The 19,992-nt window shown below is 42.3% G+C and overlaps 1 protein-coding gene across 1 annotated transcript; it reads left to right on the forward strand.

Annotated features, from left to right (window-relative positions):
- The first annotated feature begins 5,474 nt into the window (after nt 1-5,474).
- PAQR9 (progestin and adipoQ receptor family member 9) lies at nt 5,475-7,648 on the forward strand. Its single transcript, XM_037524662.1, has one exon. It carries the CDS (start codon nt 5,545-5,547, stop codon nt 6,670-6,672), a length of 1,128 nt encoding a protein of 375 aa, XP_037380559.1. The 5' UTR covers nt 5,475-5,544; the 3' UTR covers nt 6,673-7,648.
- Nucleotides 7,649-19,992: the final 12,344 nt, after the last annotated feature.

Genomic DNA, 19,992 nt, shown 5'->3' on the forward strand with positions numbered 1-19,992 from the left:
AATTTAGAGAAAGAGAAGAAATTTGTTTAAAACATATACAGTGATGTAAGACCTGAAACCATAAAATATGTAGAAGAAAACATAGGCAAAACATTCCATGACATAAACCTCAGAAAAATCTCTGAGGACTCATCTCCAGAAGCAAGGAAAACGAAGGGTGAGTGGTTGGCACTACATCAAACTAAAATACTTCTGTGCTGCAAGAGACAGTAACCAAAATGAAGAGACACCCTACTACTAAATGGGAGAAAATATTTGCACATCATAAAACTAATAAGGAACTGATATCTAAGATCTACAAAGAGGTCACATGACTCAATAAAAACAAAGCAACAATGCAGTCAATAAATGGGCAAGAGCTAAAAAGACACTTCCCCAAATAAGAAATATACATGGCAAACAAGTACATGAAAAAATGTTCAACATCACTTAGTATCACGGAACTGCAAATCAAAACTGCAATGAGATACCACCTCACACTGGTGAGAATGGTCCATATTAAAAAAAAAAACAACAAAAACAACCCTGAAACAACAAAAGCTGGAGAGGATGTGGGAAAAAAAAAAAAAAACTCTCTTACACTGCTGTTGGGAATGTAAATTGGTCTAGCCACTATGGAAAGCTGTGTGGAGTCTCCTCAAAACTCTAAAAATGAATTTACCATATCACTCAGTGATTCCACTGCTAGGAATCAACCCAAAGAACACAAAAACACTAATTCAAAGGGAAACCTGCACTTTTTGCAATAGCCAAGATATGGCAACGACCTAAATGCCCCAAAGCGGACGAATGGATCAAGATGTGGTATATATACACAATGGAATACTATTCAGTGATCACAAAGGACAAACTCATGCCATTTGCAGCAACATGGCGGGAGCAGGAAGGGATTATGCTACATTAAATAAGTCAGAAGGAAAAAGATAAATATTGGATAGTTTCACTTGTATGTTTAATATAGATGAAACAAAACAAAGGGTCAGGAAGAAGACAAAACTTGAAAGGGGACCATAGATCTAAAGCATACAGCAGGGGAAGAGAACGAGAGGGGTCAAAACAGGGGAGGAAAGAGAACAAGAGACTATGGGGTGGTTCACCAGAGAACTACAGAAATTATACCTGAGGGAAGAAATACTGTAATATTCCTGTATTACTGTAAAATACTGTATGAAAATGAACAATGATGTGAGAAAATAAAATTTAATTATAAAAACAACAAATAAATAAAACATTCTGAGGAGAAAGACCAAACCTTAAGAGAGTTATCTTTATGCAGAATTTTGGATGCAATTAAATACTGGGTCCATAATGGGCTCTGTTTAGTTGGTTGATTGGTATTGGCTAAAAAAGAAACCAAAAAAACCAATACTTCTCTATATAAAAAAAGATGTATTAGTATTAGTATATAGCATAGCTTTTTTTTTTTTCTCTCTCTCTCCAAATTTTACAAGTAGCTCAATGTCTCCTACTAGAGAACATCAAATTTACTTGGAACTTCTATAGCTCATTTTATTACTATAGAAACACTTTAACTAAACCTATAGGTGGTCTGTAAGAATGTCACCAAAGCAAGTCATAATGGAAAAAACATTTGCTCAGGCTTGTAACAGTTTCTATATATGACTGCATTTTGCAGTCAGGACCCCTCAGCCAGGAAGTAAAGAGCCTCCCTGGAACTACCAAAGCACATTGCAGTCTTGGTTTGACCAGCTTTCACTTAGGAAACTAGCTGGTTTCTGCTGTAAACTCTGACACTGCTTTTCCAACGTAATACTTGGCAATTCTTCGCTGTCAGGAACTTCATAGTCAGTTTTGCTTGCCTTAAAGATGCCTTATCCCCCAGTGCACCTTCAGGGAATGGCAAGAAGCCCATTGCTTCTATCTGTTTAGCCAAACCCAGGGGGTGTGAGCATGGCTCTTGCTGACAAGGGGCAGTTAGTTTGCTGGAGTTAAAGCAAACCATAAAATGCAGACTGTTTTCCAGGGTTTATGGAGCACACATTTTTATATCTCAAAAAACTTAGAAAAATGGAATCTATAAATAAAGAAAAGGAATAGACAAAACCAAACCAAAACAAACCCTTGAAATCTGACTGTCAACTGAGTCTACCAGATGAGGGAAGAGGAGAGGAAAAGGGAGCAATGGACTATGGTGGGGGCAGATGCATGTTTTGGTGGTAGGCACAGAATAAAATAGTATACATTTGAAGAGGTGTGAACTCATGCGCCCCCCCCCAAACATACAGTGTTGTAAATCATTATCTCAATAAAATAATTTAATTTAAAAATTAATTCTAGTTCGATCCCCGGCTGCTCCCCAGCCACCGGAGGAGGGTCCCACATGGCGCGCAGACCTCTCCTGCCGCCCGCTGCTCCCCTCAGCAGTGTGCTTCGGCCCTTCTGCCTGCTCTGCTCCCCGCTCTGGCTCTGGTGAAGTCTCTCACCCTCCCGCGCTTCTGACTGTACCCAGTGCATGTGTAAACAGAACAAACAAACAAAACAAATAAATAAATAAATAAACATGCCTCTATAAAAAAAAAAAAAAAGAAAAAGACTTTAAAAATTAATTCTACAGTAAGAACTAAGGAAAAGTCATATTGCTTTATGTGTATGTAAGTTAAATCAGCTTGGCTGTTTCCTTAGCTCCTTTTCACTTGGCTTTATCAAGGTATAGCAAGGACAGCTTTTTGTATTGGCACCGGAGGGTTTTCTAGAGCACACTCCACAGCATCAGTTGATTCTGTGTCTCATAGTGGGGAGATGTATGAGAAAAGAGAAAGGCAGAAATCTCAAAGGTTGCCTGAAAGACATGAATGTTACTACAGATATTATGCCTTTATAAAATATGCATTTTTTTAAAGAACACCATATTTTACCACAGCCAACATCACTACTTTTAAAAAGACAATTTATTATTTTATTTAGAGTTTTTGCACACTCATTTACAGTCAACTTCCATCCTTTGACTATATATGAACTTTCAATTATATTTCCTCTGATTATGTAAGTGAGCTGATTATGCAACTAAGAAGTTGGTAGATGTAGGAATTATTATAGGATCAACATTCTTTTCCAGGGTGCAGATCAGGTTATTTGTAGAGTAACAAAGAGAGTGTTTCAAGTAATAAAAGAAATTATTTTAGTCTGCTTTGAATTCACATTTATCATTCATAAGCTTGATTTATAAATGTCTGAATTCTAACCCTTTCACAAATTAGCATGGGTTCTTAGTATAGATGTGAGAAGAAATTAGGTTTTGCTTTTAAATAAGGCTACAGTGTTTTTGAAAAACGTAAAATACTGAAACAAAATACTAGTTAAGTAACTAAAGCAAAAGCTTATGTACTTAAAATCCATTAATCAGGAATTTGTGATAGTTCAGAAAGGCACAAGACTCAGTACCTTTGGCCTAATTGTGTAAGAGTGTTTTGTCAGCTATTAGTGGAAAACATTTTCCCCCTAAGAAGAGGATGAAACATTTTCTAAAGAGACAGTTTTAATATTGATAAGTCATTTTAGACATTGACCATACTGAGTGACTTCTTAGGTTTAAAAATTTGTTTTCCATAACTTAAGTCTTTATTGAGTCACTACTAAGGAAATATTCCCTGACCTACTTACAGGATTTACTCTAGTGAAATTAGCCTTTCATTTATAAAATAAAAATGAAAGTCTTTGCCTAAATATGATTGTCCTTCCTTACCAGTTTCTTTTGAGCAAAGCATGTCATCAGCCATTTGGGATTACGTACATGAGACCTAGAAGTAGCTTGCCTGGGTTCAATACCCCTTTAAAAAAAAAAATGGGTATGTCGGAGCGCTTTCATTTTCTAGCCTGTAAAATGGGAAAAATATTGCCACCATGATTTAAAAACTGTACAGTGCTAAGAATGAACAGTGCCTGGTCTCTTAGAAGTCAGCTCTTGTTGCCATGACGCTACACAGCAGGTCAGTGATGCAAGTTAGACTTAGTAACATTCCCAAGGCATCACTAAAGAGAACTTCTGTGAAATGGTAACAGAATTTTTAGTCCACTTTTAAAATAAGGACCCGGAGCTTATCTTCAAACTGCAGTACATCACAACCGTTTTTTTTTTTTTTTTTTTTTGTTCTTCAGTCTTCCCTTCTTCTGGCCTCCAGCCATCCAACCTAGCCTGCCAGGTACTCCTGGTTAATTATGCATAAGTTTTTTCCAAACCATCCCTTCTTACTCTCTACAAATTCGTTCTCCTTCTTTTTCAGTTCGTTCTAGAATGCACCTCCTCCCTGATGTCCTCGTTCATCAACGTGCTCCACTATGATCAGCACAAGCTCTTAGGAACCCCTTCTTAATCAATTCCTCCAACTATAGGAGACTTCCTCTGGAAATTTTCATTAAAACGTGAAGTTTAAGCAGCCCGCGCTGAGTTGTCAGACTTGGGGCTCCAGACAAGAACCAGAGGACAGTGAACCGCGGCCCCGAGGGCTGGTGAGCGCGACCTCGGCTTTGGGAAGGTTCACTTAGACAGGACAAGGACAGCGGGAGAAGGGAGGTCAGTGACGCACCTGAATAAGTCCACTAGGCGAAAGGAGGCAAACTACGGCTCCAGGCGGCGCCGAGAGCGAGAGTCGGGCGCGCGCACCTTCCCCACTCCCCCTACCCCAGCCCTCCACGCGCGCACTGACAGGGCGGAGGGGGGCGGGAGGAGCAGACCCAGGTATCCGACGGTGACACGGCCCTGATCCGGACGCAGTCTCCTAGCCCCCCCGATTTCCGGAGCGTCCGCGCCCCGGCCACCTCCGGAGATTACTCTTAGCGCATCTCTCCGCCCCGCTGGGCTCCGGTGCGCGGGGCGCCCTCCCCTTCTCCCTTCAAGCCCCGCCACCGCAGCTCTCCGCCCGCCAGCGAAGGCAGCTCCCGGGTTTCCTCTGGAACGGCAGCGTGGCTGTTCGGTTCCCAACCGGGCGCCGACCCTCGTCCTGGGCGCACGCAAGCGAATCGCTGGCGCAGCCTTTGGCCGGCGCATCAATGATTAACGGGCCAGCTCGGGCTGCGGCGGCCCGAGGGGGGATGGTGCGGAACTCGAGCCCGGGGACGACTCTGTCCCCCGAGGCGGCCGCGAAACCCTAGCCCCGGAGGCCCCCGCCTCCCTCGGCGCGCCTCCCGCCCGCCCTCCGCGCGCATCCCCGCCTCCCGCGCCGGGGGCGGCGGCGCCCGCACCGCGCGATGCCCAGTCACCGCAGCAGCAGCAGCAGCAGCAGCAGCAGCGCCACCGCCGCAGTCCGCAGCGCCCGCGGCCGCGAGCCGGGAGCGGGAGCGGGAGCGTGACGGAGGGGCCGCCCAGCCCCGCGCGCTCCTGCCCGTCGCTGCTCCGCGTCTGAATTGCTTGCTTATGCGTTTATTATCGTAGGGACGTCTGCGCGGAGGCTCGGGTCTGCTCGGGAACCCGCCGCGACGCCCCCGGCGCGGGCACAAAGGCTCCGACGGCGGCCGGCGGGGGCTGGCGAGCGCGCGGGAGCCGGCGCCAGAGGTCGCCTGTGCGCGCCCGAGCCGGCCCTGGGCACCATGCCGCGGCGCCTGCACGCCCGGGGCGCGGGCGCAAAGGGCCCGCCTGACCTGCCCGCCTCCGAGGCCGCCGCGCGCCCCCGCCCCGCCGCCTCCGGGGACTCGCCGGCAGCGGCCAAGCCGCTGCTGCGCTGGGACGAGGTACCCGACGACTTCGTGGAGTGCTTCATCCTGTCCGGCTACCGGCGCCTTCCGTGCACGGCTCAGGAGTGCCTGGCCTCGGTGCTGAAGCCCACGAACGAGACGCTCAACTTCTGGACGCATTTCATCCCGCTCCTGCTGTTCCTGAGCAAGTTCTACCGCCTGTTCTTCCTGAGCGGCGGCGACCTGCCCTTCCACCACCCCTGGCTGCTGCCGCTGTGGTGCTACGCTTCGGGGGTGCTGCTGACCTTCGCCATGAGCTGCACGGCGCACGTGTTCAGCTGCCTGTCGCTGCGCCTGCGTGCAGCCTTCTTCTACCTGGACTACGCGTCCATCAGCTACTATGGCTTCGGCAGCACGGTGGCCTACTACTACTACTTGCTGCCTGGCCTGAGCTTGTTGGACGCCAGGGTCATGACTCCCTACGTGCAGCAGCGCCTGGGCTGGCACGTGGACTGCACGCGCCTCATCGCCGCCTACCGCGCGCTGGTGCTGCCGGTGGCCTTTGTGCTGGCCGTAGCCTGCACCGTGGCCTGCTGCAAGAGCCGTACCGACTGGTGCTCCTACCCGTTCGCACTGCGCACCTTCGTCTTCGTCATGCCGCTCAGCATGGCCTGCCCCATCATGCTGGAGAGCTGGCTCTTTGACCTGCGTGGCGAGAACCCCACGCTCTTCGTGCACTTCTACCGCCGCTACTTCTGGCTGGTGGTGGCCGCCTTCTTCAACGTGAGCAAGATCCCCGAGCGCATCCAGCCGGGCCTCTTTGACATCATCGGTCACAGCCACCAGCTCTTCCACATCTTCACTTTCCTCAGCATCTACGATCAGGTGTACTACGTGGAGGAGGGCCTGCGCCAGTTTCTCAAGGCGCCCCCTGCCGCACCCACCTTCTCGGGCACCGTGGGCTACATGCTGCTGCTGGTGGTTTGTCTGGGGCTGGTCATCAGGAAGTTCCTGAGCCACACGGAATTCAGCAGTAAAAAGTGAGCCTCTGCTTCGGAGGAGGCTGCTGGCTCGTCCACCTGTTTGTTTGGAGTTTCTGTTGTTGCTACTGTTGATTTCTTTTCACGTTTTGTTGTGTTTCCTTCTTTGCCCGAGGAGGGTGCTGCAAAACTCCAGGGAGAAGTCCAGGGTGACAGGGGGTCTCAGTGAGCTTGGGGCTTTGGAAGAGGGAGGAAGGTCAAGCAGGAGGAAGAGGGCTCCTGGCTGTTGCCCCTGGACAAAAATCAGGTGGTGTCTGTGACACCCAGGGATTTTTCAAAGGCAGTACATAAAATCCCCAGTAAAACCCCAAGCAGTTCAATTTTCCAGTCATCTTCTGTGCCAGCGGTAATAACAAGTAGCCCCTGTGAAGTCAGGTATGAAGTAAAGAGATTAAGAAGACAACATCCCTGGGTACTTGCATTTCAGTCTGAGGAATGCTTGGATTTGTCAAAAGAATGGAGCTTTGTAGGAAACCGGCACGAAGACACAAATCCAGGGTTTAACCTGCTAGAAAATGCATGGAATGTGAACACAAGTTAATTATTTCAAAATGCTTCTCAGATATTATTTAAATATTAATATATACAATGATTTTTCATAATTTACGGAAGCTTCTGATATGCACTGATTTTTCTTTGTCATGTAATTTTGAATTTTGCAGACCTTCTGCATTGCATACACTTGAACTGGACGTCAGGGCAAGCTGCTTGAGAATTCTCAACTACTTTTTTTAAACAGTGTTTTCTGATGGCCTGTGTGTGTCATGATTCAACTGTGAATTATTCTACTTTGGGGACACTGGTTAAACTACTGGTGAGAAACTTGGTGGTTTGTACAGATCCAAGATTCCTATTTACTTTGATGTATTTCACAAAAACCATCCTATTTTTGTTTAGTTTTGTTTTGAATCTTATTCTTTCCTTCTCTACTTATTTAAATTGCCACTGGAATAAATGTGCCTTTTGAAGCAATGCCCAAATGACTGGTCCTCAACACAGTTTTTTGTTTTTTGTTTTTTTGCATGGGGAGAGCAGTAGGAGTAAGCTTGTCTGTCTTTACTACAAATCAAATCAAAATTTAGTATTTCACCCAGGAGGGAAGGAAGATGGTGTCTGTTGTAAGTTGTTGCTAGGACCAGGAGTAGCTTATGGTGACATGAGCCTCTGGTTTCTCTACAAAGAAAAGGAGCCATCCACTAATGTGGCTGTGGTTCCTAATGCATCCATTGGAAAAAGTGAGATCACTGGTCCATACTGATGCCATCTAGCCTTGCTTAAAATTTAAAATATAATACTCAAGAGTAAATGAGGCAATTATATTATGAAAGTCAGGGGCATGTGACTTGAATTGTACCTAAACTTTTTCAGTTATACTTGCATGGTTAAACGCTGAAGTTTCATTTGGATCCAGACCATGGGAATGAATGGCAGGTACCCTAAATTGTTGAAGGATTAGGGAACATATCCCTGACATCCTTCCTAACCACTCCGCTGACCAGTGTTATTTAAGACATTTTTTATAAATACTACCCTAACCTGTTCTTGAGGTAGCAACTCTTAACAAAAACCACTAAGGGTGACTTAATTATCATACTTCCTAGCAAGTCCTTTCAGTTAAGACTCAAAGCAGTAAGTTATTGAATGAAGAGACTCAGAGTAGCTATAATTTAGATCAAGCACATAAGGGAGATGAACATTTACCTCTGTACTGGTAGGCTGGCACTCCTAAAAAGATTGCTATTTTTTTATGGTTTTAACTGCCACTATATTTGTAAACACAGAGGCTTGGCACAATTCCCTGGAGGAACCAGTATCATTGTATGTTAATTTGCACACAGAAGTTAATTTTATATAAGTCCGTATTTAATCTAGAACCTCTTAGTGGGGTCATAAATACCCTTTGCATGTTTGCTGATGGGTATCAGAATCTCATCCTTTGCCAAGTGCAAGGAGTTTTCTGATAGGTTACAGAGACAGAGTATTTTTGATCTGTCCAGGGTGTTCTTCTTCATCTGTAACTTAATTCTGTGCATGTGTTGGAGAACAACTGTGGAAATGAGTATATTTCCGCATGCAAATTTATTTGCATGTCATTGTTATCTCTTCTAGTGCCCCCAAAAATGTTGGGTTGGAAGTTAAAGAAAGAAATTGAGGACTGTCCCTTTCAGAAGGAACTTTCAAGAGACAGACTTCTTGAAAGGATTGATGAGTTTTTAAGAACAAGAAATAAATCTGAATTTGTCATTTAAAATTTTGTTGGACATGTTAGGATCCATAGAGTTCTCTTCTTACCCTGTGTCTTTATCATGAAGGAGAGGCCATTTGAGGATAACATTATACTCATATCATTTTCAGGTGATTATGATACATGAGCTCAGTAAGATGACATACTTTTCCCTTCGAAGGTTTCAGCATCCAGTATGTTCCAGAGAGAATGAAGACTGGCTTTCCTCTCCTTATCCTTCCTCCACTTTCCCTTTCCCTTTCAGGACTATTTTTGTACACCACGTATGACATAGACAAAAGATATTTTGCTTGAAAACAGTGGTTTGACTCCACTTCATGTATACAGATAGCTATTGTATACACTATATAAGGTCAGGGGCAATTTGTGAAACTGTATATGTTATTTGCTAAATTACAATTGGATTTCTGTTTTAGAATGAAATATTTACTAAATTTCCACATTTGTGTGGAATTATCCAGGTATATTAACATATTCAGGGATAAGATGGCAATCAGAATAAAATGTCTTTAAAAATATTTTTTCACACTCTCCATTTTGCCACATCAATTAAAATTCAGTGTCCCCTTATTGTATTCAGCTGTTTGAAATGTAGGACAAATGCTAAATAAGAATGCACTTCATTATCTCTGTACAACCTATGTTGGGAGTAGAATTTTGAAGCATATTATGTAATGGATTTTATTTTTACTTGTTAGTCATGATCTCAAGGAGCAGCACCATAGTCATGCCTGAAAAATGGAGGTGTTTGACTTTAGAGCCTGTCACCCCGTGGGCTGATCTTGGGTTGACTCAGGCTAATTTCCTCAGCTAAAGTAGGCTCCTGGCTTCCCTGTCCTTCTCACAGCTGCACCCTCAGGTGAAGTGAATGACCTTGCCAGAGAGTGGAAGTGAGTTCTTGGGTCATGTCATGACTGACTTGTAAAAATAAATGTGCTCTTTTCCATTGGCCATACACTTTCTATATATAGCCCAGGAAGAAAGTGTGGGGCTACAGAGCCACCTAGAGTGGCCTCTGCTTGTTTCAATTCATAAATCCTGCCTGTAAGTGCTTGCAGTGAAAAACCATTTAGTCTAATCCATCATGACACTTTAGGGGAACATTTCAACAAATGAAGCATTTGGGGATGGAGGTGAATTTTTTATGAATTGGGTGCTGACTCTGAAGGCTGACAGCAATTATATACCGGAGTTATTATCTTTAAATCTCTCATTACTTTAGTTAATCGGTGCAAGGCTATGGTAGCAGACAGGTACAGTAGGCATTATCTCCATTCAAGGCTATACTGTTGGTCCAGGGTGACAGAATTAAGTTTGTTAAATGGCATTAGGATGTGAGGATAGTGTGTACTCAATTGTATTTGCTAATTTGCATGCCTATGAATATTGGACAAGCACAGACACTAATTGTACTACTTGGACTCTCTCTCTCTACACACACACACACACAAACACACACACAATCCAATATAAACATATTTATATATACACACAGAGACATACATATATACACATCTTTAATTGACTCTGAATGTAAAATAAAGTAAGATGGCTATCCTTGAAATTCAATTATAAGATCTTAAAATGTTATCAGTCACTTAAATGATTATCATCTTGGAATGTTCTTCATCCCCTGAAATCTATACCACTACTGGCTTTACTCTGTCAGTGTCCTTTGAGTTGATTTTAATGATCCCTAAGTGGTCATTACATTACAGCACCTATACATATAAGACATTGGGCACGTATCTATGCATATTATGACAGCTGTTACCCTTTGTCCCCTGACAGAACAAAGAACACCAGAAAGGCCCTCTGACCAGGCACCACCCTCTAACCTTGGCCTTAAGCCAACTGTTCTAAACCTCTGAGTTTGGTTCTTTTTCCTTTTCTGTTAGCATCAAAGCAATGCATAGGGTCTTAATTCAATGACATGCTAGTCTACTGATAATCAGTTTATTTCTTTTTTCTTTCTGTTTTTTTTCTGCCTGCTCCTAGGCCTATGTGAATTTTATGGTTAAGATACCTGAAAATGTAACGTACAATCTAGGTGAAGGGATAGAAGGCATGTAGACATAAAAAGTTAAAAAAAATCATCCCTTCTAATTAATAAAGACACAGCAATCACTTTGGGACTGTGGTTCATCTCGTGTCTACACTGTGATGATGTTATGTGGATTTCATAGCTAGCATAATTAAATTTAGAAATACAAGCTTATATGTGCTTACATCTCCAAAGAATAACTAAGATTAATTCATGATCTTTAGTTCCCTCTTTTAAGATGTTTCTGTTGTAAGCTATGAACTGTCTTAGGAAAAAATAATTTGGAGGAAATTATAAAGAAAAAGATGTAAGAGGTAGGAAGAAGGCAGGGGGAGGGAAGACCCAGGAGGATGAAATTCAAACAGCCAGTAAGTATGGGGCAGCAATTTCAACCATGGACAATTCCACATTAATTTTATATTTTGTTCCTTAAAAAGCATGGAACACTCACAGTGTTAGCTTTCAAATAGGCAAGCAAGGGATTCTACCTGGCAGCTTTTTACCTGTGCACGACAGTCCAGGTATATCTGGAGTGCTATACTTTACCCCTGATTTAATGTCCTTCCTATGTTCCTAGAAGCATAAGGCAAAAAAGGTATTAGGGAATAGCACTAGCCAATTGCAAATCACCCTTTGAATTATTTTCTTGAAGGATTGCCAAAATTCCCTGACATATAACACCTGACAAAAAGCAAACCAGCCTAGACAGACTGAAGGAAGCAGCCCTGAGAGGCTGAATCTGAGGGCTGTGTGCCATTGTGAGCAGCCACAGACTTCCTAAAGACGATTTTATTCCTTCTTCAATATTAACACAGAGCTGTTTAATTGTGGAAATGGGGGTTAGTTCTCCTTAGTCATTATTCAAAAAGTTAATATAGATTTTTGTTGGACAACTGCAATGCATTCCTGGTTTGCAGATTTTTAATGAGTTTGAGGGCCTTTTTTTTTTCTCCCCCCAGAACAGTCTGAGCAAGTTGCAGTTTTGAGTGTTTCTTAGCAGTCTGTGAGCAAGTTGCAGACTTGAGTGTTTATTTATAGGTCAGAGGCCACGAGTACTCATTTGACTGCTAATTGTGGCAGGATGTGACTTTTGAAAGTTGTAAACATGCATGTATGTGCAACAAAATTCTTATTTACTGCATAACTCAATGGAAAAAGAACCCTTTGTTTGAGCTTTTGAAATTGTTACCCAATGTTTTGTGCTGCTAAATGTAATGCATGAGCTTTCATACCTTTTCTTTCTGAGCAATCTTTGGAATCTATTTCAGACATGGCATCTTCAAGGAAAATTTCTTGAAAGTGCAAAATTATTCTTGAATGCACAGAAGTGACCACCTTTCTCATGCCTTACAACTCCACCTAAAATATGCAATAAGAGATGGGTGGAGAATCTTCAGTTGGGTCAAGCTGCTGGAGAGAGGGCGCTGCTCCTTGCAGCTCACCACAGCTCTGAGAAAGGACACAATGTGAGTAAATCCTGGTTTCTAGATAATAGGTGTGCGGGGACACATTAATTTCATTTCTTCTCTTAGTTCCATCTCTAGTTCTCTAATTAGAAAGTGTAATCTGTTTTTAATATGTTTAATGCAAAGAAGAAAAAAAATTATAAGAGTTTTTTAAACTATTCTACTTTTATATTTTAAAAGTTTATAATAGCAATTCGTTTATAAAAACAGACTTTAGCCCATTGATAAGAACCAACACTTTTTGGAAAGCTTCATCTTTGTCCTGGAGTTTAAATCACTTTGAGCTATTACCCAAATGATAAAAGACCTATAAGGGCTTTAAAAATGTAAATAATGTGTAATTTAAAGAAGGGTTCAAAAACATTTTTTAAAAAAGAAACAGTTCAGATAGATTGTAAGTGTGTGACAAGGATAAATTTAAAAGTCTTTTAAAAATCTAGACACTTCATTAAATTCACTCTCTCAGCAAGGCTCAGTGCAGAAGGTCTACTTTTCTGCCAGGTTGGTTTTCTTTTGTGCAGGCTCTAAGCAGAACTACTCCAAGCAAGTGCTTACTAAGGCACTGACAGGATGAGACACAGTTGATTTTGACAAAGGTATATGCACAGTGAATGCAGCCAGTGAAAAGTATAGCTCTGTGGCCCCTGCTCCCTGCTTCTTTGGAGTGGAAAAAAGAATCAGGTCCCATGCATGCCACAGCCATGTGGACCAGGAAGAGGCTTTCTGTGTTCTGGCTTAGAGGGGATTCTGTGGCTGCTCTTTATCTGCATAAAGCACGTGGTGGCTCTGAGAGCTGCCCTTCAGCCTCCTCCCGAACCACCTCCATCACCCGCGAAGCCTTGACTTTCTACAAGCTCAGTCTTGATGACAAAAGGCTTCTAAAAGGATTTCATATGTATTTAGGCCTTCTCAAACCATCTGCCTTATGAGGTTCATTCATTTCTAAACTAAGGATTTAAATGCCTGTACAAGCATTTACAAGAATGGACAACCCGCAGGTCCCTTTTGCAGTAAAGGGCATGCATTGAAGGGCCATACTCATTTTTTCCCTCAGACAGAGGGAGGATTTAACAGTGATCAAATAGAGACCACCTTGTGTCCATTTTGGGTTTTTGTTGTTGTTGATCATTAAATGGTGATAATGGAGGGAGAAGGGAGTAAAAGATAATGCAGGCACGAAAAATAAAACTAATTTTTTTCCCACTGCTTGTTTAATTAATTCTTGTTAGGTTACCCTGGCTCCAGTCTTCATTTGCACTCTAAACATTTGTATTTAACCAGCTAGAGAGGCTTCTCAGGAAATGTGAATTTCTATACAGGGTCTATGATGTGGTTTCAAATTCTTAGTATAGTCTGCCAGAAATGCATTACAGACTCATAATTCCACATTACCCAGTAAACTAAGCAAAATAATCCATAGTAATAGATATCACTTCGGTCAGTTCTGTGCATGTAGCTGAACAAAATTGTGACTCATTTCTGTTGTAGAGTTTGCTATGATTTTGATTTTGAGACATCTGTTCCCTCTGGTCTTGAATACAGAATTCTGTATAAAAATATTTAACTATGCATTTTTTGCTGAAAAACAAATGTATGAAAAATAAATTATTTGTAAACATACTGTTTAGGACTGCATTTGTGTGCTCCTATGTATGTTCAGAAGATACCCTCAGCAAACAAGTTATTCCTAAATAAATAGTAAAATATGTATAACATTACCAAACAAAATTTTTAAAGTATTCTTTATATAAAAATGAGCAGGTAGAAAGAAAGAGCATAAATTTGTCCTGAAGAAGCACATTTAATGTATTACTTTTTATGATTTTAGTTAAATGCATGGAAAATTCATGAGTTACTATGAAACTGTATCTTCTAAGAAAATATTCATATAACCCAATTAATGAAGCTTTTTCTTACATCTCCCTCTCCCCTGTTCTTAAAGAGCACTTGTGATTCATGGCTTCTGTGCAATACAAGGTGTCCTGGAATCTTGGCAATGTGTGTGAATTTGCACTATGTCCCAAATCACCCCAACAAGGAGGAGCCAACTTTAGTTCTGTGATGATCACTCAGTCTTTAAATCATGTTGAATATTGTTTCGGTTAAGGGTTTTCTGGTTATTAGAAACAGGAATTTCCTCTCAGGAAGGGTCTGTGGGGTCCACAGGATGCACACACGTGATGGTCCAGTCCTCAGGAGAGACAAGGAGCAGAAGAGGTTCCAGCTGGGAACTCCTGCCTGAGTCACTCTCCCGGCCACTGGTGCCAGAATGAGCCAACATCAGCTGCTTTCTGTCCCCAATTCCAGTTCCTGGGAGAGAGTGTCTGATTGACCTAGCATAGGTCTGGTGGACTCTTCTGGCATCAGAATGCACACCTGTGCTTTGCAGCCCTTTACAGAGACACATGGAGGGGAGAGATTAGTTCCTCAAAGGAAGGGAGGATGGGCAGACAAAACCACAGGTGTTGACTTCATCCTCTACCCTCTTGGCTATTTGAAACAGGCATACCTTGGCAACCCAACTCCCCGGAGTGTGAGGACAAAGACAATAAAAGGCTGCAGTTTTGTGTGGATGGGTACTTAACTGGTCCAGGCTAAGTGTTTTCCCAATGTGGGTTCTCTGTGCAAGCTCTGGAGCACCTGGTTACCCAGGAGGGAGCTAAAAATATGTCAGCAGCCCAAAGTAGTAGCAACCAGAGCCCACATCTGGACACTTAGCACACCCCTCCTTTATACTTACACTTTCCTTAATTATTAAAGATAATACTTGTATTATTTACATGTTCTTGACCCCTCCCTAAAGGTAACCTGAAGTCCTGACTCAGAACTACAGTCACTTCCCAGGACCCAGAATCACCATGTGATGTAAATTCCTCTCATTCAGTTCAAGATGTGGCCAAGACACCCAGCCACCCTCCAGCTCACTGTGCAGTGTTAGAGAAGAACCACACTGCTGAGAGGCCAACTCACACTCAGAACAGCAGACCACTTCTAACAGCACACAGAGACCATCACTTTCTGTGGTCTAGAAAGACAGCGTACCACAAACTGTCAGGGGGGGGTGAATTCCTCAGTAACTGGAGATCTGTGTAAACTTGTTGCAAGGCCACTCAATTTTTAAATGCCCTGTACTCTTTTTTTTTTTTTTTAAGATTTATTTATTTATTTATACAAGCACTGGGTACAGTCAGAAGTGCAGGAGGGTGAGAGGATCCACCAGAGCCAGAGCCGGGAACAGAACAGGCAGACTGAGGAAATACACTGCTGAGGGGAGCAGCGGGCACAGCAGGAGAGGTCTGCACGCCATGTGGGACCCTTGCTGGTGGCCGGGGATTGAACCAGCGCCGCAGAGGCAGTGGGCAGCTTTGCAGCCCAGCGCTCAACCGCTGCGCCACCAGGGGATCCATTTTCTAGTCTTTCCTCTCTTCTGGTCACTACTGGAATTGATTCTGGGCTTCCTTGTTCTCTTAACTCTTTGTCAGGTCCTGCCAAGGGGAGAAATGTTAGAAGACTGGATGGAAGCAGTAGGGCCAAAGGCAGGTCTTTCTCCCCTTCCCTCCCTACTCTTTCTTTATGGTCTCAACTTTTTAATGAGATCCTCAGCTATAGCTACTGTTGGCAGTCAAATTGTAACCCTGAGAGAAACCAGGATAATATTCCCTTTGTGAATCACAAAGGGAGCCTTGATCAATCTGTGCCTGAAATTGAAATGGAAATTCTTTTGGACTTTTCCTATGTCCATCAGTGAATTACTTTCATTTTACAATCCAGATGTATTTACTATAACTAGAGGCATCTAAACTGAGTCACAAGGTTTGTTACCTTGCAGTCATATGTAATAGAAATTGTACAGCTCATCCTGCATTCACTCAACAAGCCCCGCATTTTAGGATCTGCTTTAAGTACGTATTTCTGTATCGGGACCCCAAGCTAGCCACTGACTCTTTTGCATTGCCTGAAACCCTTTCTCTTCTGTCCTCCACTGCAGATATTTCCTATCTCTGACCCTCCTACCCCCACTCTTTGCTCTAATCTCTGATTTCACCAATTCTTATCTCTTCAGGAACCCCATTCCATTTTTGTGCATTGCTCTCCTTTAAGTCCAACTACCTCTACTCAATGGGATTCCCCCTTTAAATAAGTACTATTTACAATAGGTAAACCCTGGAAACAACCCAAATGCCCAAAAATAGATGACTGGATGAAGAAGATGTGGTACATATACTTAATGGAATATTATTCATCAATCAAAAAGATAAACTCATGCCATTCACAGCAACATGGACAGAGCTAGAAGGAATAAAGCTCAGTGAAATAAGCCAGAAGGAAAAAGAAAAATCTAGGATGGTTTCACTTACAGCAGGAATATAGGGGAACCAAATAAGACATCAGTGTAAAAAATAATAGCAGTACAAAACACAACAAAGCAGACAATTATAAATCAGAGACATCTTGCAGGGGAGGAGGAGGGAGAGGGATCAGAGGGAGGGAGGGAGGAGCACAGGGGACTGAGGTGATGGTGCATGGGTGCATTGGTGAAGGACACTCTATGGGTACTACACCTGAGGGGGTGGGGGGGGAAGCAAATATTGTTTACAAATTAACAATGATGTAAAAAAATTGAAAATAATAAATAAAAATTAAAAAATAAAAATGTACTACTAATCTCTCCCATCTTCTAAAAAGAGGAAGTCACCTTTCCCCACCATGTCACTCTAATAACCATCCCATTTTCTTCACAACTAGGTTTTTTGCAAGAGTGGTGTACACTGTCTTTGTACTCATACATCCCACTCACTCCTTTTCCCATTGCATTCTGGCCTCATTAATCTCAGCAGAATGGCTCCTAAAACATTTCCAACAACCTCCTTGTTGACTGATGGGCATTTCTTGGATTCTCCATTCCATTCCCCTCTTCCGGACTCGTCCCGTGGCCTCTGTGACCCTATGTATCCTACTTCTCTGGCTACTCTTTCATAATCTCCTTTGCTGAATTCTCTCCCCCCACTGCATGCTTGAAGTCCATTTTCTGGAAATGGAGACCTTCTACATCAGCACATAAAGTAAACATTAAGGACTTGAGCAGCAGCTTGATTCTGCCACTCCCTGTCAGCACTCTGACTCACAGCACAAGTGTTGCAGTTCTTGTTCCAGGAATCTCAACTGGGAGCCTACTCCTCCAACCCTTCCACTGGGTTTATAAGCCAACCAACTCCTGTTTTAAACCCCTTTCAGTCCCAACTGGCTCGAGGAGATTCTGTTGTCTGCAACTGAACTGGAATTGATGTATATAGGTAAGCAGAAAAGAGGATATTAGAAATAAGAAATCATAGCTCTTTATTTCCCAGATCAATCATTGGTAAGTAGTTTCCTGGGCGTCTGATTTTTTTTTCTTTGTGTGCTGAAATATGTTCTGAATCAGGCAGCTTCTATGTCAAAGCAAAAAAGAAACATTCAGTCTTACCTGGCATTTCCCCTCTTAATATTGACTTAAAATAGATGAAGGGAAGCACAGCATAGATACTTAAAATGTTTGTCAAACAAAAGAAACCTAAAATAACAACGCCCTTAACAATAGTGATGTTTCTATGTATTAGTATAGTTTATATAATTTTTATATTGAGTCAGTCTTTAATAACCAAAATTTCATTATATACAAAGAATACACAGAATTATAACATGAAATAGGACTTCTTAATCATTTGTAAATAGTCTTTCCTCTCTGTCTCAGAAATCCACTATTAGCTTCTAACCTCCAAAACGTTTTTTTCAAGAGCTGAAGGAATTCCTAAAACAAAGTGGAATTTAAGAAATATGATTGCCTTTTCAAATTATAAGTACTTCCTAAAAGCCTAGGATTAATAAAAGAGGTCCTACATCCTGCCTGCTGAAATAGTTTTCACTCTTCATATCCTTTCTTAATCCTGTATAACTATAAAAATATACTTGGAAAACTGAGAGATAGGGAGAAAACATACAAATATTTATTTGTACAAAAAATAATCCTCTAGGGCCTCCCCGGTGGCGCAGCAGTTGAGCGCTGGGTTGCGAAGCTGCCTGCGGCCTCTGCGGCGCCGGTTCAATCCCCGGCTGCTCTCCAGCCACCAGAGGAGGGTCCCACATGGCGCGCAGACCTCTCCTGCCGCCCGCTGCTCCCCTCAGCAGTGTACTTCGGTCCTTCTGCCTGCTCTGCTCCCCACTCTGGCTCTGGTGAATTCTCTCACCCTCCCGCGCTTCTGACTGTACCTAGTGCATATATAAACAAAACAAACAAATAAATAAATAAAACATGCCTCTATTTAAAAAATAATAATAATAATAATCCTCTAAGGGCTACATTATTAACTCAAGATGACGTGAGGGGGTTTTTACTTCAACTCTTAATTCAATGGCTCACTGTATTAGTTCATCCTTTCCCCACTAAAATCTGTCTTGATGGTAATCTATAAATATCAGTTCAGAGTTTTATCATATTCTTGTTTTAGTTACACAGATGTGTCATAAAGTACAAAAATAAATGAGCTTAAGGAAATAAGCTCATGTATATTTCTACCACTATATACATATAATAGCCTAACTATAGAAGATTGTGATCATATTTTGCATCTAGGGAAAAAAAAAAAAACCAGAAGTCTTAGTGTTTTGTGGATGTTGTTTTGTTGTTTTGGTTTGATTTCTTGGTGTTCATTTGATTTTTTTTTTTTTTGCTTTTGTTGTGTTCTGTTTGCACTTTAGCACCTAGAGAAAGGATCAAATATAAAAGATGGACATGTGCAATCCTATTAAAAACCCCTCATTGTGATTTCGATGTTCTCTATATCTTGCCAAATGTAAGCTTGTTAATTTATAGGTTCTAATTTATCCCATAAACACATAAGAAGATCCAGGACAAATGTTATAAATCATGGTGTCTCCACTCAATTTTTATTATACAGGTGCATGCAATCTGGTTAAAATGAATTTAAAGAGAATAATTTGAAGGAAGTTGGGGGCTTTTTTTTTAGCACCAGTTGGCAAATCTAGACTGTTTCCTCATTCTATCTTTTATGAATCATGTGAGCCCTGGAGCCATCATTTGCTCTATCCTGTTGGGGGAAGAAGTCCTGGAAGGATGTCTCACAGCTCTCCGTGAGTCAGACCAAGTCTGCTGAAGATGAGGGTCTCCTTTTCTTCCTTGACATAATAAAATGGGGCTCCTTATATGAACAGCAGGATATCTTAAATTAAACCAGTTTTCCCCCTTACTGTCCAGGCTCATAAATATTGCTGAAAAAGACACTGATTGGGTTGCAGTGTCACTTGGTGCATCCTACCAGTGCTGGTGATTATTCAAAACCTCCTAAGAAATCCTAAGGAGAAAACAAATGCCATCCTGAAAAATGGGAGGCTGTGTCTGCAACAGCTACCTAGATGTTGGGATATCTTAGTGTTTAGTCTAGTTTTTGTGTCTAGTGTACTCTCCCAATTGAACCCAATGTGTCCATTAGCTAGGTGACAACACAGCCAGGGAAACTTGTGGAGGGGCCTTATAGCGGGGAAGGAAAAACTGGACCCCAACTTGGGTCTGGA

Source organism: Talpa occidentalis, unplaced genomic scaffold, assembly GCF_014898055.3.
Source record: "Talpa occidentalis isolate TD23 unplaced genomic scaffold, MPIMG_talOcc4v2.1 talOcc4.4, whole genome shotgun sequence".
Lineage (NCBI taxonomy): Eukaryota > Metazoa > Chordata > Mammalia > Eulipotyphla > Talpidae > Talpa > Talpa occidentalis.